The sequence below is a fragment of the Talpa europaea genome, assembly GCF_964194135.1.
Source record: "Talpa europaea genome assembly, chromosome: 10".
Classification (NCBI taxonomy): Eukaryota; Metazoa; Chordata; class Mammalia; order Eulipotyphla; family Talpidae; genus Talpa; species Talpa europaea.
In genome coordinates, this window is record NC_140077.1 from 44,980,686 (window position 1) to 45,001,909 (window position 21,224).

A 21,224-nucleotide genomic window follows, 5' to 3' on the forward strand; every position below is an offset into this window, starting at 1 on the left:
TCTGTCTCTGGTGAATCCTCTCATCCCCCACACCTCTGGCCTGTACCCCAGCTCTTGTATGCATAAATAAATAAAAGCAAGGAGTCAACATCTTTTCCAAAAACACCCCAAAGATTACATATTAAATGAAGCTCAAATATATTTAAATTATCAGCAACTGTCAGATTTAAAAAACAAAGAACTGTTGACTACCAAGAATTATTAAGAATATCAAGGTCATTTTTTCCTAAAGACCACCTAGACAAACCTATGCACTTTTTTTCCTAATTTATACCACCTAGACAAACCTATGCACTGTTAGAGGAAAATTACAAGAAAAATTGAACAAATTCTGTGCAAGGAAATATCCAAAAGGCCCAAGAAGGCAGATTTCATACCAAGCAAGGTTTCTATAATTCCAAAAAAATTAATACTCAGAAGAACAGATTTCTTCAGATAATTTTTTGTTTCTTTTCTGCTAAAATACAATGTTATATACTGTTTAAAAATAAATAAAATGCAAACAGCTTCAAAAGTGAATTACAATTAAGATCTAAAAATCATTTAAGTTGCTATTGTTACAGAAGCAGAATAACTGTAAGGCAAAATACACAAAATCAAGAGGCCTTTTGTACCTGTTTCAGGATGTCAGAAGTCAATTCATGAGTCCTGGTAGGGACTGAAATGACTATAAGAAATACAAGTAGTTGACTATCAATAAGGACTTTGGAAAAGCTGTTCAGGTATCCAAATGTAAAGGAAAGGTTTAAATTTGACCATCCCCCCATCACTGCCCCAATAAAAAGGTAATACAATGACAGAAACAAGGGACAAAGAAAAAGGCTAAGGTTTCAACTGTACAGACTCCCCTGTGTAACTGAACAGTACTGGATAATGAGGAAATACTATAAAATCAATTCTCATTAGTCTTAAAAAAAAAAAAAAATTAGCTGTATTTCAAGGATAATGCCAAACAAAAAAGTAGCCATACCTCCTCTAGTTTATTATCACTTGATTTATGAGTAGAACTATCTAAGGATGACATGCGCTTTGATTTTTTTTCATGTTCATCAAGATCTCCATTTGACAGATCTTTTCTTCTTGACTTAGATTTAGAAATTTCATCTGAAAGTCTATTAGATCCCTCAGTGTCTCCATTTAGCTTCTCTTTCATTTTAGCTCTTTTGGGCTTGGGAGCATCCAGGTCATCTGCAACACCATTTTCTCTTGTTTCTGATTTCTCATCTGAGTCATAATGGTGCCTTGGCTTCCTTCTATCACTCTGTGAAAAAACAAAGAAACAATGACAAGAGGGTCACAAGGTCTCCTTTTAAGACTCTAGAGAAGTTAAAGCATGATTCCCCAACCAGCAAAGCATAATCTACTATTATCTTGAAAAGTTATCTGGTAGAACTCTGAACTGGTTGCTGATGCCAAGCCCAAACCTTACCTATTACTTTTTTTCTCATACAATCTCTTGCAGTCTCAAGACCTGGCATCTGAACCTTCTCTAACCCCATCATAATGATTTAAGGGAAATTAAAATAGTTCTTTTTCAGAAAAATGAGAATCCCAGATTTGCACAGTAAAAAGGAAAAATTCTAATTATCTCCAAGAGAAAAAAAATATTTGCTGAGTACCTACCCAGCATCATATAATGTGTTTTCAGCTTATCTTGTCTAAATCTTCATAACAACCCTAATAAAGGAAGTATAGGACCATAATCCCTTATCAGAAATTCTGATATCCATAAAGCTCCAAAAACCGAAAGTTTTTTAATAACTTATTTAGAGGCAAAACCTTACCTTACCTGAACTCATTTGGTGGCAAAATTTGTAACTAATGTGAAGCTATTTATAATCTTTACTTATTGATATTTATATTAAAATATTCTTTTAATAGTAAACTATCAAAGACTAGGAGCCCCAATCCCTGCTGGGGTATTATCCTAAAAATCCCCAGAATTATGAATTCCAAAACGCATCAGGTCCCAAGGATTTTGATAAGGGATAGCAAACCTGAATTAATTATGCCATTTTACAGAGGCGGTTCTTAGAGGTAAGTCACTTGCCAAAGACCCATATGTGGTATTTCTTACAAGTGGAAGTGCTAGAAATCAAGCCCTTGAAAGCTCATGATCCTTTTGCTCACACTTCTTCTCTGAACTTGGACAAATGGCTGGTTAAAGAAAAAACAGACTAAACAAAATTATATAATTAATATAAAACACCAATTGTTATACTCCCATCAAAGAAGTATATTAGGACCTCCCTGGTGGCACAAGGGTTTATTAAACACAGCACTATGAAGCAAGCTACAGCCTCTGCAGCATGAGTTTGATTCCCGGCCAGCCAGAGAGCAACCCACATGGCGCAGCAGACCTCTTCTGACTTGCCCGCTGCTCCCCTCAGCAGTGTATTTCAGTACATCTGCTTGTTCTGTTCCCCACTCTGTACCTGGTGAATCCTCTCACCACACCCACCCCGGCCTGGTCTCCAGTTCTTGTATGCACAAACAAAATCTTTTAAAAATAATAGTAAAATAAAAATACTATTCTGGGGCCTCTCTGGTGGCCCAAGGGGTTAAGCACAACAGTATGAAGCAATCTGCAGCCTCTGCAGCACAAGATTGTTCCCCGGCAGGCTAGGGAGCAACCCAAGTGGCGCAACAGACCTCTTCTGTCTCTCCTGCTAATCCCCTCAGCAGTGTATTTCAGTCAGTCTGCCTGTTCTGTTTCCCATTCTGTCTCTGGTGAATCCTCTCACCCCCTGCAACTCTGGCCTGTAACCAGTTCTTGTATGCATAAATATATAAATCTTAAAAAAAAAAGTGTTTAAAAATACTATTCTGCAACTTCAGTTTTAAAACACCAAAATGATGGCCAGAGGATTTAATACTTGCAGACAGCAAGAAATGCTTTAGAAACTTAGCACTTCAGAATTACTTGAAGAATTACTCAAATGTTCAAAATAAGAGTAGGGATTAGTGGTAAAAACTATCACTACCAAATTTTCACCACAATTTAATTTTAATTTTAATTAAAATTTAATTTTAATTTTCACAGCACTTTCACATATAATTTTTTAATCTGTAAAATAGGAGTTGTGAAAACTGAATAACACGTAAAAACACTTTGTAGGGCCTCCCCCATGGCGCAGCGGGTTGAACACTGAGCGGTGAAGCTGTCCGCAGCCTCTGCAGTGCCAGTTCAATTCCGGCCAGCCAGGGAGATTCCCACAAGGCAAGGCAGACCTCTCCTGTCTTGCCCACTGCTCCCCTCAGCAGTGTACTTCGGTCCTTCTGCCTGTTCTGCTCCCTGCTCTGTCTCTGGTGAATTCTCTCACCACCCCCATGCCTCTGGCCTGTACCCCAGTGCTTGTATAAATAAACGAATCTTAAAAAAATAAATAAACATTTCTATTAAGTCAATTTAAAAAAAAAAGTACTTCGTAAACAGTACAAGTTTTACATTAACATAAGTTATACAATTATACTTTACATCACTTAATCTTTATAGTTAACTGAAATAGCACACATCTCCCCAAACCAACAAGTTCTATAGAAAAAACAAGGTTATTTACAGAGTCAGCCTTGGGGTTTGAATTGCTCCTGGGCCCTGCACTTCAGGGAGAAGATGAAACAAGGTAAAGTGTGACCTCTAGATTCAAGCCCAGCAATATCCCAAGGTGATGAAATACATCGTTCCACATCACATCTACAGTGCAGGGCACTCTTCACTTCCTTGATTTCCATGACACTCGATATTACCTCCTTATCTTGTTACCTGTCTTCTTCAATGGCTCCTCTCCTTCCTTCTGTAGATGCTCAAGTCTCTGTTGTCTATGTGCACTTTCATACCATTTTCATGGCTTCAACAAACACTTTCAGGCTTCCTTCCTTACCAGTACTCCAGGTCTGAGAATTTAAGTCCCAGCTCCCTATCTCAACACATTCAAAACCTAAGTTAACTATAAATCAATGCTAGATTACTGACCTAATTACTTCTATTCCTATTAGTGTTGGTCTGTTTCCAAATCTTCAGCTACCTTTCATAGTTAAGGAGTGATCAACAAGTACTTCTGGAGAAACCAATTTACAAGCATGTAGTGAATGTAAGGATGGACAAAGATGTCGTCATTTCACTCAAGAATCTCGGGGAAATATTTAGGAAAGACACACACAGAAAGAAAAATTAAAAACGAATTAAGGAAGCACATAATAAATCATCAACTGAATGATAAAGAAATAAAGACAGCACTGGAATAGACTTCAAAGGGGAATGAAACTACTTATTATATGTCTACCTAGAATGGTTAGAAAAAACATAAACTAATCTTTGACAGATGGATAAGATTTTGATGCAGAGAGAGGAACAAATATTTCAAGAGGAGCCCAAATTAAAATAACTGCATGGTGATTCCTCTTAAAATATTTAATCAAGGGTCTCCCTGGTGGAGCAAGGGTTAAGACACAACCTATGAAGCTGTCCGCAGCCTCTGCAGCACAAGTTCCATCGCCCATCCTGCCAGGGAGCTACCCACATGGTGCAGTAGACCTCTCCTGTCTCATCCGCTGCTCCCCTCAGCTGTGTACTTTGGTCAATCTGCCTGTTCTGTTCCCTGCTCTGTCTCTGGTGAATCCTCTCACCCCCCACACCTCTGGCCTGTACCCCAGCTCTTGTATGCATAAATAAATGTCTTCAAAAAAATTTTAATCAAATTCACAGAGAAAGTAAAATGATGGTTAACAGGGGATGAGGAAATGGGAGAAATGGAAATTGGTCTTTAATGGCCAGATTTTCAATTCCAGAGGATGAAAAAGTTCTGGAGATGACTGGTGCACGGCTGCAGAATAATGTGAAAGAACTTAATGCTACAGAAGTAGGCTTGTTAAAATGGTAAATTTTATATATTGTTTACTATGATTTAAAAAATGTCAGGTCTACCTTGGTGATAAGAATGAAAGGTTCTGTTCTTTGGGGCTATACAAAATAAATTTCATTCAAAAGTCAGATTTGACTATACTTTCTTACACGGCAAAATTTTACCTGTGCATTTTTCAGCACCTTGCCCTCCTCTAATTGTTTCTCTTTTTTCTTTTTGAGGGGTATAGTTATTTAAATCTACAACTTCTCTACAAGCCCCTTGAAGGCAGGGGGCTTAATTTAGTTAAAACTCCTTGGTGCCAGCAAGGCCTGGAATAAATTAGGGTCAACGAAAATTGTGGAATGAATGAAAACACTGACAGTAACGGATACTAATAATTATTATTAATAAGACTATTAATAATTAACCCGCAGCCAAATCCTGGTACCACTGGCTGTGACTCTCTTCCTTTAGCCTCCACAGGGGTAGTTACCAAGGTTTGTGAACCTAAGATCGCTCTCCCCAAGATTCTCGCACACATGACAGGGTGACAAAGAAGCAACACATACTCAAGGTGATCATCTTTCTTAATCATCTTCTAAGACGGAAAACGAGAACCACACGACCGGCCTCGTGTTTAAGGAAAAGGAAAGATCAGATTCCGCGACGATGGAGCGCGAGTCCGCCCATCTCTTAGGCGCCAAAGCGAAGGGCTGAGGCCAGGCTAAAGCCCAACGCCGCCCGTCTCCAGGTTTGGAGTGGGGCGCCAGGAATGGCCCCGGGGCGGCCGCGGAGGGACGGGGGCGGTGCGAGGGGAAGCCCACGGATGCTTCGGCCCAGCTGTGACAGGCCATCAGGGACAGCTCCCCTCCCCGCCCAGGCCGGCGCGTCCCCAAGGAGGCGCAGCCCATCCTCAGCGCACCTTTTGCCTCTCCTTTCTCTGGCTCTCGGCGTCATCCAAAGGTGCCTCCAGCTCCATAATGTCGCCCCAGAGGAGTTTCCCAGGCATCATTCGCCGCCGTCTCCTCCCTCTGGGCACGGTGACCACAACCACCTACGGGCAGAGACAGCGTGAAAGGAAGCGGGGGCAGGGCGGACGCCCGGCCGGGGCCGTGCGTCACTTCCGGACACGCACTGCACGGCTCGGCGAAAATAATACCGGATACTCCCGGTTTAAACTCTTCCTTGGCCACGCCAGCGCCCAGCCAATGACTGTGAGGGATCGTGACTGGCCCACCCATATTCTGGAGTGATTGGCTTCTAAAGCAAAACTCTGGCCAATCTCCATAGAGGACGCGCGAAAAAATTAGCATAAATTTTTTTTTCTTTTTCTTCCCCTCCCCCACTCGGAACTTTTTTTTTTTTTCCCCCCCTCGGTACCAAGGAGACGCTTCGGTGCTTCCCAGCATGCCCTGCTGGGGGGGGGGGGTAGGGGCTTCCCAGCATGCCCTGCTGAGGGTAGGGGCTTCCCAGCATGCACTGCGGGGCCTGGGCCGCATCTCCTCTGTGGCGGAGGGCCCGCGCGTGCGGCGGCTTGGGGCGTGGACTGCGGGTGCGGGGGTGGTGGCGCGCGCCACGCGCCACGCGCCGCCTGGATGTTTGCCGCCGGAAGCTGCAGGCCGCGGCCCCGCCCATTGCGGAGTGAGGCGTTAACGGCTAACGGTTTAGCGCGAAGCCCGCGGCCGGGCGTTGATGGGAAGGAGCTTCGTAGCGTGCGGGGTGGGCAGGGCCTCCTGGCGATGGAGGAGGAGCAGGAATGCGGCTGGCCCGAAAGCCTTGGGTTCTGGTCAAGAAGTTGGTCCTTGGCTTGTTTGAGGCCCTACCCAGACTCCCCATTTGACACGGAAGAAACTAAACCTCTAGAAAGTTGACTTGTCACGCTGTCAATGGCACAGTCAGGACTAAACTCCTCTCCTGAATCCAAGATCGGTGCTTTCTCTGCCATAACAACCTGAAAACCTTGAAATTCCAGCAAGCGTTTTGAGGAAGGTGCTCCCATGAAATAGAATAAGTAGGGGGGAAAAAACCTTTAGAAACCTGGAGAGAAAACAGCCTGACGATCTTCAATAAATTATTTAGAATAAAAAGGGTTTTATTCTACTGATGAGGATTAATTGCCCCGTAATTAGACACCTAGACAAAAATGGGAACCTTTTGTTAGTACAAAGGTTAACTTCTTTAGCATATCTTTTCTTATGGCCACCAGCGCTAATGAGAATCAGTAGGCTATTTTTTTCAGCCATTTCTTTCTCTCTTCAGGATCTTTATTCCTCTTTATCCCAGCAACTCTTGAGAACTAGAAACCAAATTGAGATGTAGCCTCAGGGGAAATTCATAGCACCAGCAGCATTTGATCCTGAGTATGAAACCTTGTGTCTTAGCAAAATTACATGTCACTAGGGTGAAGGCTGAAACACAAAGGTTAAATCTATGTTTGCTGCAGGTCTTCTGCATAGTTACACTTTGGCCTGAAGTGGGGATTATATATTTATATAAATGTTGCACGATGGATTCAATAATCTGACCAAAAGGAGTTTTCAGTTAATGATGGTTTAAAAATGCATCTTCCTCTTTTCACTCCCCTAGAACATGAGGTTATGCGTCTCTAAGTCTGTGCTTTTCCAAGCCCTTTTGTTCCAATTCCTCACACCCACCCCCAATTCTACCATTATAGTCTTCCTAGCCGGATAATGGAGGTTAAGGTGTACACAGGAACATGGAGAAGCTGTGGCTAAGAATGCCACACATAAGAAATTGAGCTAATAATAGAACAGTTTTTAATATGTTGTGGTTGATGATCAAGCGCCAATGAAGGAAAACTTCAACTCTTCAAGACTGTCAGAAGTCATAATCACATCTGAAAAAGGAAAGGACTAGCCTGTTCTGTTCTCCCTATGCAAGAGACTGAATAAGTACTTTAGTGTTTTTGAGAATAACCTATGATTTGGGACACAGTCTGCTGTTCTAATTCATATTTTCTCAAATTTAAGAGTGGGGTGCCTCATATGTTGCTCTCTTCCAACATTCTATAAAAGATTTCCCTTGTCTCTGGCTTCAGCTCATTAAACTCTGGGACCTTAATGATTAAACCAAGATGCCTATACACTTTATTCTCTCTGGTCATTCTCCAACTACAGAGCTAGATTTTAATTTTTACTCTGTAGTGAGAAAGTAGGTGAAAAGAGCAACCATTTGCCAACTGCCTGCCAATATTACATGACCAGAAGAACTGAACCATTTGAAATTGTTTATGACATAAAAATCATTTAAGGTGGGCCTCCCCGGTGGCGCAGCGGTTGAGTGCTGGGTTGTGAAGCTGCCCACAGCCTCTGCAGCACCGATTCGATCCCCAGCTGCTCCCTGGCCACCAGAGGAGGGTCCCACATGGCGTGCAGACCTCTCCTGCCGCCCTCTGCTCCCCTCAGCAGTGTACTTCAGTCCTTCTGCCTGCTCTGCTCCTGGCTCTGGCGAATTCTCTCTCACCCTACCGCGCTTCTGACTGTACCCAGTGCTTGTATAAATGAACAAAAATAAATCTTTTAAAAAAAACATTTAAGGAACAATTATAAATTGATAGGGACATTGAAGGCAAAGAATGTGTAGGAGAGTGAAGTGGAAAATGTCAGGCTGACCTGCTTGATTAGCTGAAGTTGGGACACAGCCGGTAGACTGAAAGTTTCAGGGAACAGCTGATAAGCACCCTCAAGGCACCCTGATTCATGCATTTCCAGATAACTGTACCTCTTGCTTTAGTCAACAAACACTCTGTTGAAAGAATCCAGGCGGTAAAGAAAAGAGCCAGGCCTGACCCTAGATGGGCTTCCCCATTACTGCCCCCTGCATCGACCTGTCATCTGTAACCTAGTTGCTTGGGGCTCGGACTTTGGAAAGAGATCTCCTCTGGGCTTGCTGGTATAAAGCCCCCCGGCAAAAATAAAGAACTTCCCTTCTCTCTGAGTGATGACTACATCCCTGATGGAATTCTGCCATAACAAGAGCACGGTGAAGGAAGGAGAAAATGAACAAGAAAAGTTTCTGCTATTGCTGGCCATATTGAGTCATAGGGCAGGGGAATAGCTTCTAGGGTCAGAATAGAATAGGAAGAAGCCTCAGAGGAATAAGGAAGCCTCCAGAGAGAAGAGCAACAAATTCCAAAGGGGATTAATCAACACTCCACCCCCACTTGGGGGCAACAGGGAACAATAAAGAAGTAATTCTGGGCACAGAGATACTAAGAGTGAATGAGACCACTGAGAACCAACCAATCACAAAGAAACTGATGGGGCATTAGGATAATTAGAAAAAGAAGGTATATATTCTCCTAGGCATTACTCCACTGTGGCTTCCTTGCCCCTCCCTGGCCTGTCTCCACAGGCTAAGGAGTCCTACTTTGTTTCTGTTCCTTTTCCCCTTAATAAACTTTTCCTTATATCTATTTCTCTAAGCAAATTTGCCTCTCTTCGCTTTCTTGCCTAAGAGTTAGCAAAGTTCCTGCTGCAGCTTCATGAGACACCACGCCGTGGTGGTCTAGTGGCTGGGACTCAGCGCTGACAACGCAGCCTGGGATCCATTCCTGACTGGGTGACTAGACCTGAAAACCTGAAAATACATTAACAATGTGACCTTAGCCAACTAATCTCTAAAACCTGTTTTCGTTAATAAAGTGGGAAAGTTACAGGGCAGGGAGAGGGGCAGCCCAAACCCTGTAAACCTGCCTATTCTAAATGGGTTCTGCCATCCACCGCATCAACACAAAACATATGAGACTTTAATGGGAAGAAACTTTAATACAATTAGGAAACAATACAGGAAAGGCAAAGAATATATTTTCTAAATCAAGCACCCAAAGTTACCCGTCCCCTCGTCGGTAAAGCTCCATCCAAATGGGATTGGCCCAGAGCAAGGCCCCAAAGCCTGCCACAAGTCTAAAGCATCTTCCAGTGGGGACCCACAGAAAAGGGTCAGAAACAACCAGACAAGCCCGGAAGGAAAAGAGCAAAATCAACATCAAGATAAAAGCTGCCATGGTCACCTCCCCACGGGTCTCTCACCCACATCTGTGTCACCCAGTCCAAGACCAAAAGACAAGCGCAGTTTCTTCACATGTCTCTAGGCTCCATGAGCCTCCTCCAGGTCTCCTTCTGGCTCCATCCTGCCTCCTTCCTTCCTCAGTCTCCTCTGCATCCTCTTCTCTTCCTGCTCAGCTCCACCCTCCCTTGGGTGGGGCAGGGAACATGGAACTTCCCCCTTTCCTGGGGACCACCCTGTTACAGGAACACAAATGCCTTTCCTGTTGATAATGCAGGGAAATTTTAATGAGCTACAATACTACAGAGATGTAGAAGTGCTTAAATATCTACCTTTAGCTGCAGGTTTTCAGTGTTACAGTGAATTTTGAACACATTTAGCATGTGTGTATGTATGTATGTATCTAGCCCCAATTCAAATTATTTGGAATTTTTTTTTAAAGATTTTTTTTTTTTTATAGAGGCATGTTTTATTTATTTATTTGTTCGGGGTTTTTTTTGTTTGTTTGTTTATACATGCACTGGGTACAGTCAGAAGCGCGGGAGTGTGAGAGAATCCACCAGAGCCAGAGCGGGGAGCAGAGCAGGCAGAAGGACCGAAGTACACTGCTGAGGGGAGCAGCAGGCAGCAGGAGAGGTCTGCGCGCCATGTGGGACCCTCCTCCGGTGGCCGGGGAGCAGCAGGGGATTGAACCGGCGCTGCAGAGGCTGCGGGCAGCTTCGCAACTCAGCGCTCAACCGCTGCACCACCGGGGAGACCCCTTTAAAGTTTTTTTTATGCATACAAGAACTGGGGTACAGGCCAGACGTGGGGGTGGGGTGAGAGGATTCGCCAGAGACAGAGTGGGGAGCAAAACAGTCAGATCTACTGAAATACACTGCTGAGGGGAGCAGTGGGCAAGACAGGAGAGGTCTGCTGTGCCATGTAGTAGCTCCCTGGCCAGGATCAAACTCATGCCGCAGTGGCTGCAGACAGCTTCATAGGATGCGTCTTCATAGGTTGTGTCTCAACCCCTTGCACCACCAGAGAGGCCCCTGGAAAAACTTTTTTATATTTAATCTCGGGCTGGGGGGAAGGCCTCACTGTTTTAAGTCAATTATTTTTATAGATATTTTGAACCCAGTGGTGAAAGGGAGACGTCATATAAAGTACTCCAGAAGAGGGCACCACTACCCAAGAAATGGAAACAGGTACTGTTAAAAGAGGGACTGGACTTCTGAAGTTTCAGTGAAGCAAGTTACCTAAACGCCAGTAAAGTTGTCATAAGTTTGTTCTGATAACCCCATACTTTTTTCATGACCTCTCTTTCGCCCAGGCCCTTTAGGCTAATCTTTCTTGATTAGCCTTCTCAGCTACCTTAGAAAACCAGTGGCTCCATAATTTTACTACTATAGCTCTTTACACTGTTATTTCCTCATATATCTGACATCTTAAAATATTTTGCTTACTAAATTGCACTGAGCAACAACTGACTTATGGTCATTCTTCTAGTATATGAATAAGATACAGTTTAACAGTGTCATACCAAAATGTGATAGTGCTGCATTACTGAGCTGGTTAATTTCAGCCACAACAGACAAACTTTAGCAAGAAATTACCAAGGAGTTAGGTAAAATGAAATATACAGTTTGTACTAGGGTTATTTATTTATTAAAGATCTTATTTTTGCATAGAAGAACTGGGGTGTAGACCAGAGGTTCAGGGGGTGAGAGGATTCACCAGAGACAGAGTGGGGGACAGAGCAGGCAGATTGACTGAAATACACTGCTGAGGGGAGCAATGAGCTAGACAGGTGAGGTCTGCTGTGCCATGTGGGTTAGCTCTCTGGGCGGATCAAACTCAGGCCATAGTGGTGATAACGCTGAGACTTAACCCTCAGGCCACCAGGGAGGCCCCATGGGGTTTTTTAAATATTGAAAATATCTTGCAGGACCCAGATACTTGCTGAGGATTCCTAAGGGTGTCAGAATTCCTGGTGAGAGAAGATGAACAGGATTTCTCATTGTAAGAATGTCTGCAATAAGGCCATACTCTGTATGTCTTATTCCTATTTTATAGCACATTAACTGAAAGCTTATTAGCTAAAGGCATAATACCTCCCCTAGGTATATCTGAATTTTGATTGAGGGTATTTTCTACACTCTTCACTTAACAACAGAATGTCTAAACAGACAAATCCCAAAACAACCTGGCAAAAACAATGCACCTGTATATTAGGCAAGGTAATTATTAATAGTTACCCATCAGGCAATTTTTGTTTCTATCTAATACAAAACTGGAAGTAATATTCAGTAATCTTGCATAAATTTGGAATTTCACAGGCTCCTCACTGATTTTTTTTAATTGAGATCTATTTGACATATAATCCTCACTGAATCTTAGAAGCACAAAAATCTTAAAGTTGGACGGAATCTTCAAAATCTAGTTTAGTTGTCCTCTTAAGCTAAATACCTCTGTAACATACCAAATAACCCAAGTCTCTGTTTTCTCAAATGGCAAGTTTCCCTAATGGCAATTTCTTCATACTGAGCATAAATCTTTCTCTTACCTTCCATTCACTGATGCTATCCTGCGCTGCAAGACCCCCTAAAACAATGCTCCCCACAAGGCTTTTCTATCCAGATTACTGTTTCTGCTACATTGCGCAGGGTTTCCAATATCCTTATGACCAATCTAATCTTCTTGGAATGCCATGGTAGGTTGGTCAGGGTCACTGAAAACCAATAGTCAGGAGTAAGTGATTCAACCACTGCAAAAAAAAAAAAAGAGCAGGGAATCTGATCTCCTCTCCTTTACACTCCCATTGGGCCTGAAGACAGCTCTACACAGTGCTGAGCTTCATTCTGGCTCTTTATCAGGAAGATGAAAAGTTGGAAGGAGGTATTCTCCAAGTATTCGATGATTCTTAAGTACTAAGGTATTGATCATCTTTAGAAACTCATAGAAGAAATATCCCTTCAACCATTGGTGGATGTTAACACCTACCAATATTTTAAAATGTGTCTTAACTGTCCCACATTCCACAAACCCAAGAGAACTAACTGATCATTCCACTACTTGGTCTGAAAAGGCCTGCCAGAAAATTTTCTGAAGAGCTATCTAGGTCTTATCATGAGTGGAAATGGATGGGATGCAGATGAACTATCAGTTATCGTCCATCTTTTTTTTTTTTTTAAAGATTTATTCATTTACACAAGAACCGGGGTACAGGCAAGATGCGTGGGAGGGTGAGAGGATACACCACAGAGCGGGGAACATAAGAGGCAGACTGACAAAATACACTACTGAGGATAGCAGCGGGCAAGACAGGATTGGTCTGCTGTGCCACGTGGGGCCCTCGCTGGTCGGCCCGGATCAAACCGGCACTACAGAGGCTGCGGACAACTTCACAGCGTGGCACTCAACCGCCTGCGCCACCAGGGGAGATCCCATCTTCCATCTTTACTTGAATTCAGAACTTCCTTTTCAGTCAAGTCTTTTTTTTTTTAAGATTTATTTATTTATGCATACAAGAACTGGGGCACAGGCCAGAGGCGTGGGTGGGTGAGAGGATTCACCAGAGACAGAGCAGGGAGCAGAACAGGTGGAATGACTGAAATACACTGCTGAGGGGAGCAGTGGGAGAGTCAGGAGAGGTCTGCCGCACCATGTGGGTAGCTCCCTGGCCGGGGATGGAACTTGTGCTACAGTGGCTGCGGAGAGCTTCATAGGTTGTGTCCTAATCCCTTGTGGGGATTAGGACCAGGGAGGCCCTCAAGTCTTTTTATAACTCTTATGCCTTCCTGTCTATCTCTACCACATGAGAACATACTGATTTCTCATTGTCATGCTCTCGAGAGAGCCTTAAATGTGGGAAGTTCAAACCAGGGAAATAGCAGAGGAGGATACCTACTGCCACAGGTATTTTGGACATTGTCAGTCTCAATGTGGAGCCATTTGTTGAGAGTTCAAGCTGACTGCAGAGAAGATCCTTGGCAGCAATGCCTGGATGGAAAGAATGCTTGTTGCAAAGTACCCAACACACCTATATAAATCCTTGGATAATGATAAGACATTAGCTGCAAACAAAATGTCCATGTAGCCCCAAAACACTATTTTCTGGATTTTTATATTGAATTCTGGGGAGATTCACTTAACATAAGAACTCAGTAGTAATGTGCATAGAGAAATTCACTGCCAGGTGAAGTTGTGAATGTGAGAAACCAAAGAGTGTCTGAATATTACATTTAATTGGAAAGAAAACAAATGGTTCAATATATTTTTATTGCAAACAATCTATGTATTCCCAATAAATTCATAGTAAAATTAGCTTAAAAAGCTTTAATGTTAAAAAAAGAGAAAAGCTAGTAACTAGAACAAAATATGTAATGAAATTAATAGCATGGGGAAGACCACACCTAAGGGGAACAATAACTATAGAAAGATGACTTATGATGTAAGAAAATTTTAAAAAATTAAAAATAATAATAAATAAAGGTAAAGAGAAGGAAAAAAGATTAATAGCACATATGCTTGGCTTTAGAGAATTCTTACATACTCAGTTAATTAAAACAGTATTGATGCTGTACATTTTTTTTTTTAATTTTTTTTAATAGAGGCATGCTTTTATTTATTTATTTGTTTGTTTGTTTTGTTTATACATGCATTGGGTACAGTCAGAAGCACGGGAGGGTGGGAGAATTCACCAGAGCTAGAGCGGGGAGCAGAGCAGGCAGAAGGACCGAAGTACACTGCTGAGGGGAGCAGCGGGCGGCAGGAGAGGTCTGCGCGCCATGTGGGACCCTCCTCCGGTGGCCGGGGAGCAGCCGGGGATCGAACCGGCGCTGCAGAGGCCGCGGGCAGCTTCGCAACCCAGCGCTCAACCGCTGCGCCACAGGGGAGGCCCTGATGCTGTACATTTTTACAAAAGCTTCCAAAAGAAAAATAAGAACTAAACATTTATAACTGGAGTTAGTTGTAGTAAAGAATTGGGTGTAAGTGTTTGACTGTTCTTTGTGCCTTCAAAGTTCTGCAGAAAATTCTGTCTTCTTTTTAGTCCATCCAAAATGACTGAATTATTAGATGCCAGACTTTGTGTCCTAAAGATATTAAAAATAACAGAATTATTGCCTTAAAAAGGGACCTGGATCTCTAGTCAAGGCATTATACCTTTATTAGTTATTTTGAAGCAATGGAACATTTATTAACACTAAGGTACACTTACCAAATAAGCTAGCCTTCACAAAACCAGTGCTCTTTACATTTTATTTATTTTTTATTTTTAAAGGTTTATTTGTTTATGCATACTAGAACTTGGGTACAGACTAGAGGTCTGGGGGTTGAGAGGATTCACCAGAGACAGAGCAGAGAGTAGAACAGGCAGATCTACTGAAATATACTGTGAGGGGAGCAATGGGTGAGACAAGAGAGATCTGCTGTGCCATGTTGATCACCTCCCTGCCTGGGGATCAGACTCCCTTGCTGCAGTGGCTGCAGATAGCTTCATGGGCTGTGTCTTAACCCCTTGCACCACCAGGGAGGCCCCCACTCTTTACATTTTAGAGGCTTTTTGCAATAGCATCTCAATTATTTGACAGATGCTTTCTAAGACTCTCAGATTTTTCTGAAAAACATCTGTTCTCAGATTCAATTTCAAGTAGATTATACTCAAAAACAAGTTCCATAAAAAACTCCTATATAACTGAGGTGACCAGTACCTCTCCTGGGGTAATTTTTTTTTTTCAAGATTTTAGTTATTTGTGTAGAAGAACTGGGGTACAGGCCAGAGGTGGGGGAGTAAGAGGATTTACCAGAGACAGAGTGGGAAGCAGCAGAGGCGAATCTACTGAAACACATTGCTAAGGGGAGCAGTGAGACAGGAGAGGTCTGTTGCACCATATGGGTTGGCTCCCTGGCTGGGGATCAAACTCAGGCCTTCATGGTGGTAGCATGGAGACTTAAGCAATAGGCCACCAGGGAAACCCTGGTAATTTATTTCTTAATCATTATTTTTTTTTTGAGAAGTCATACTAGAGAGAAAAGCCAACGATAATGTTTTTCATATTGACAATATTCCTTTACAAGGAGCTGGATGCTCTGTTAGTTCCTTGTCTAACATGTCTGCCTTGCTTCAACCGAGTTACACTACTGTTTTTTGGGCATTTCACTTTTGACATTTTGCCTCTTCCACCTTTGTCCTCCCCATCACTTCTCCATTAAGATATGTCTCCAAAATGTGTCCTCCAGTGATTCTTCCCCCACACAATCAGTTCATCACTATTAATTCCACATCTCTTTGGCAGTTTTGTCCTTAAATTCAATTTGTGTGTTGTTTTTCTCCAAGTAAATTGTAAACTTCCAGTAGCAACAATTTCTTGTTCCTCTCTTCTCCCCAATCTTTATAATGTTATATTTCCTTCCTTTTTCTCTAGATAGCTTAGGTAATTACTGTTATAAACCTCCTGGTGGGGCAAGGGTTAAGTCTCAGCACTATGAAGCTATCAGCAGCCACTGCAGCACCAGTTCAATTCCCACCAAGGGAGCTTACCCACATGTCACAGCAGACCTCTCCTGTCTCGCCCACTGTTCCTCTCACCAGGGTGTTTCAGTAGATCTGCCTGTTCTGCTCCCCACCCTGTCTCTGGTGAATCTTGCCCTCCCCCACTCACCTCTGGTCTACACCCCACCTCTTGTATGGATAAATAAATAAAATAAATCTTTAATAAATAAATAAAAATAAATTAAAAAATAAATAAATAAACCTTTCACGCAAACTACATTGTAAGCAACTTTTAAGACATGTCTCAAGATTTCACAAGTTAAAAGTCTAGAGGATACACATCAAGGAGTAATGTCCCTGAACAGTTTCGGGATTTTTTTGTTTTGTTTATTGGGAGAGTTAAAGACAAGAAACTGTTGGCTTACTGTTTTATACCACAGTTGTTTGCTTTTGGAAACAATATATTTTGATACTTGTTAAAGACTTAATATGAATTGAACATTTTTTTTTTAAACAGAAAAGATCTTGTTCTCCAAGAAAAATAAAAACGTGCTTTAAAAATGCAGACTTGGGCCTCCCCGGTGGCGCAGCGGTTGAGCACTGGGTTGCGAAGCTGCCCGCAGCCTCTGCGGCGCCGGTTCGATCCCCAGCTGCTCCCCGGCCACTGGAGGAGGGTCCCACATGGCGTGCAGACCTCTCCTGCCGCCCGCTGCTCCCCTCAGCAGTGTGCTTCGGTCCTTCTGCCTGCTCTGCTCTCCGCTCTGGCTCTGGTGAATTCTCTCACCCTCCCACGCTTCTGACTGTACCCAGTGCTTGTATAAATAAATTAAATAAATAAATAAAAATAAAAAATAAATCTAAAAAAAAAATGCAGACTTTCAGGAATTTAGCCTAAGTAATTAAGCAAATATCTATAAGTTAAGTCAATTCACTACAGATCGATTTATTATAGTAAAATTTTTAGGAACAACCTGATGTCAAAGGAAGGGAAATAATGGTTATGTAAATAACCACATAATGGAATACTAATAAATAACCATTAAAAATGAGCTGCATCTACACATGTTGATTGCAGGATATGATATGTTGGGTGAAAAAAGAAAGTCATGGCTCTATGTGATTTGTTGTTTTAAAATATATTTATAAATGCACAGGAAAAAAGTCTGAAAGTAAACAATGTTTAGGTCACTTTTATGAAATGGGAATAGAAAAGGTTGGGGAATGAAGACTTCTAGTTTTACTTTTTCATTTCTGTATTGTTTTACTTCTTCAAAAGGAGGTACACAATAATTTTACATAATAAAAAATAATAAATACATATACCAAATATTAACATGACATCTTTTTGAAAACTATTTAAAAACAAGGGGAATATATATGATAGTAATTGAAAAAAAGCAACATACAATATAGTTTTAACGGCATGAGTTCAATAAACAAAACACAAAGACCTATTGTTCAAATTGAAGTCATTGATACACCAAATAAAAAGGACTTTTAAAAATGCCTATCTAGATGGTAGGGTGATTGTAGGTGTTTTTTAAAAATACTTCTCAAGGCTTCTCAAGTATTCTATTGTGCCCATATCACTTTTATAATATGAACAATGTTATTGAAACAAACTGGCATGGAAAATATTAGTGGAAAGTAATGAAGCTCTTTCTCAACCTATCTCTGTCCAGGTATATAAGTGAAAATGTTCAATCCTCAGTTCAGGAAGTGCTTGGTTTATAGCAGTGTCATCCAAATTTTTGAAATAATTCAAAATTAGTGGTAGTGGAACAATCAAATTTTGGTCCACATTAAAAATTTATTTTATCCTATTCTATATAAAATGTATATACAATTTATTCAATAAGGACAGACAAATTGTGTCATAGTTTGCTCAAGAATCTCCCAGTAGGGAACTCAATATGCTCCTGATTTTAATAATTTCTGTGTGATAGTAGTAGCTGATCACTTCGAGGTGTACTTACCGTGGAGAATCTATTCCGCTATCTCCCGCCATGCTATGATTTTCTGTTCCTTCCAAGTGGCTGTGTTCATGTTGGATATCCTGAGCCAACACTTGCATATGTGAAGTTTTAAAAAGTTCTAACTTTTGTGTGAACTGTGTTCTCATTTCCTGATTCTGAGAACCCTGACTCCAGCTAGCTGCTTTTTCTCCTGTGTCACCAACAGAGTCTTGTAGGGTTTCAGCCCCAGAACTGACTTTTCTTGTGCTATAGTAATCAAACATACTTCCATCAGCAGGGGCTGAGGCTGGTACACATTGAGCAACACTGCACGCCTCTTCATAGTTAAAACTGGACTGGGTCCCGGAATTGAGGCCACAGCTTTCAGTGGAGAGATTAGGTTTTTGGCTTTCACTGGGATTAGTGAGCAGTCCAGTGGGTGAGTAACATTCATTTCCTCTAAGGACCTGAGGCTCGAAACTATGTATATTGCTACTGTGCTCAGTCAGAGATCTTTGGGTGATCTGTTTTCCTAAATGATTCCACTTGCGTCCATCTCTGCAGGAATACTGAATGTGCCCAGGCTGCACTTGACATAAGTCATCATTCTCAGAGAAGTCATCCTCATCTAGATATAATGAACTGCAGGCACCATCCTCATCTTCCACTTCATTCTGATACAAGGTCTGGTCAAGTCTTTCATTTTCTAGACATGCGGCCTCTGTGTCCGGGACAAACGCCTTTGTCATTAATTCTTCTTCTGAATCTCTATCTTGTCTCTGGGGTTGTCCCACTTGGTTTGCACCAACTGGGTAATCCAAAAGACCAAGCTTTTGAAACTGGTGTGTTGTTTTATCAACTAATTCACAAGCAGAGGGTGTTTGGTCTAAAGAGGAGGAAGCGCGCACTGGCAGGATATGCTGTGTTTCTTTCATCTCCCCTAAAGTGACAAAGTGAGTATAACATTTTCTCAAAATTTCAGGGGCTACCTCATTTTCTCCACTATATCCATGATATCCCAACATGCCTTCCCTAAAGGAACAGCATGTACTATCATTTTGCAAAACACTACACTGGGGGTAACTTAAGAGGTGATCTCTAAAGTCATCATTGTTAGATTTGACTGTTGAGTTAGCCAAATAAGTGGGTTCTACTTTCATTTCCTCATTACATTGTTCAGCATATGGCTGTTTGGCTTCACTTGCAAACATTCCTGAGGACTCCAAACACCTTACTCTTTGGAAAGGTTTTCCCTTTGGTCCAATCTGATAGGGTTTCAGATCACTAGTCTTCTGGAGTTTGTGACCTTTGGTTATTGGGTTCCTTCGGGGAGACAAACCCTGGAAAGGATTGCTGATTCTCTTTTTGTAAATCAAATGGGAAGCTAGCACTGATGAACTCTCACCAAGTGGTTTCTGAAGTGCTTCATTTGGGCTTTTAATTCTAGAGCTGGGTTGTGTAGCAGGGAGCTTGGGGTGTTTCTCTAGTCTAATGCTTCCAGGCTGAGGCTCACCTGCCTGACTCCTGGATTTGTGTCTGTCCCTCCGAGTATGGCCCCGCCTTCGAGGCTTTGCAGATCTGCTCTGTTTTTTCTTAACTCCCTCTTTTGAAGGATATTTATGTCTGACTGTCAGCATATCAGTGGATGTGCCCTGACTATTATATTTTTTCTGTTCTTCATATTTTTGCATTAGGACTGTATGTTTGATTAAGTTGTCAACAGTCAGAATGGGATTAATGCGTTTGATTATCTCATGTTCAATGTCTCGAGGGATATTGTCCAAGTTATCTTCATCTCGAACAGGCCATTCCTCTGGTGGGAATTGAGCAGAGAAACTGCTGTGCTCTGCTCTGGACTTCTCCTTTCTGGATATACTGCGCCAGAAGAGGTTAAAGCCAAACCTCTTGCCTTTTTCTCTATCTTTTGTGCATGGTAACGGTTTGGTGGTCTCACAGATGTGATTCTCTTCAGACGCTGAAACTGCTCGATTCTGTACCAAACACTTGGATTCCCCAAGTCCTTTCTGTCCTTTTCTAGTCACTTCTGCAGCAGCTGGTGATTCCAGTCCATGCTGAGTGCAAACATCAGGGAAGCACTGGCAAGACTGACAATGGGAAACAGGAGCAGCATTTTCCTTGGCTAACTCTGTACAACTCTCCATGCTCACCAGATACGTAATGGTAGTTGGCATTGGATGACTTTCATCTGATAGGACTCTTTTATTTTCTTGGGTAGTTGTATTTGTGATGAAATAAGTTTGAGGCGTAACTATGAAGTATCCTTCTCCAGTGTGATAAATCTTTCTTTCTTTAATCAGAGTTCCCAGAGTGGTATAAAGAATATCTTGAGATGGAATTGCAATGCCTAAAACAAACAAGTATTTTATACCGACAGATTATGAAATAGGAACTATTAAATTAATGAAATCAGTAGGTCAGAAATGATCACACTTTGCTCAATGAACCCAAAGTTAATTATAACATAATATATATAATTAAAATGCCAAAGCAGCACTAATAATCATAATTTAATTGAATAATAGGCATATAATTTGGTTCACACACAGACATATGGCTAGGTTTATTGTTCAGTAGAGAAAAAATCTGAATACATGCAAAAACAAACACTAAATTATACAAACCTAAACTTAAATTTTATTAAGGAAAGTGTTCTTGAGCGCAAACACGGGAGTTTTTAAAAAACCACATTCTCATAACTATTTTATTAAGCAATCTAAAGAGAAAATGAAAGCCAGTCTGTGCTTGTGTTAAGGACAAACTAGCTAACACATCAAAATTATAGTGGGTTTTCGGGCCTCCCCGGTGGCGCAGCGGTTGAGCGCTGGGTTGCAAAGCTGCCCGCGGCCTCTGCGGCGCCGGTTCGATCCCCGGCTGCTCCCCGGCCACCGGAGGAGGGTC

At 41.9% G+C, this 21,224-nt stretch overlaps 2 protein-coding genes across 3 annotated transcripts in view; both read right to left on the reverse strand.

The window, feature by feature from the left end:
• DDX50 (DExD-box helicase 50) overlaps window positions 1–6,069 on the reverse strand; it is a 30,290-nt gene extending 24,221 nt beyond the window's left edge. The window contains exons 1-2 of the mRNA XM_084245069.1: window positions 5,767–6,069; window positions 971–1,261 (exon numbers count right to left, since the gene is read on the reverse strand). Coding sequence (XP_084101195.1) covers window positions 971–1,261; window positions 5,767–5,856 — 381 coding nt within the window. The 5' untranslated portion in view covers window positions 5,857–6,069. The remainder of the gene's footprint in view (window positions 1–970; window positions 1,262–5,766) is intronic.
• Window positions 6,070–14,416: 8,347 nt separating this feature from the next.
• Window positions 14,417–21,224, reverse strand: part of STOX1 (storkhead box 1) — a gene marked incomplete at its 3' end in the record, with an annotated part of 47,146 nt that continues 40,338 nt past the window's right edge. Inside the window, exons 3-4 of one of the 2 annotated variants that reach the window (XM_084245066.1) lie at window positions 18,327–20,670; window positions 14,417–14,950 (exon numbers count right to left, since the gene is read on the reverse strand). In XM_084245066.1, coding sequence (XP_084101192.1) covers window positions 14,803–14,950; window positions 18,327–20,670 — 2,492 coding nt within the window. The remainder of the gene's footprint in view (window positions 14,951–18,326; window positions 20,671–21,224) is intronic. The other variant, XM_084245067.1, reaches the window with a different exon arrangement.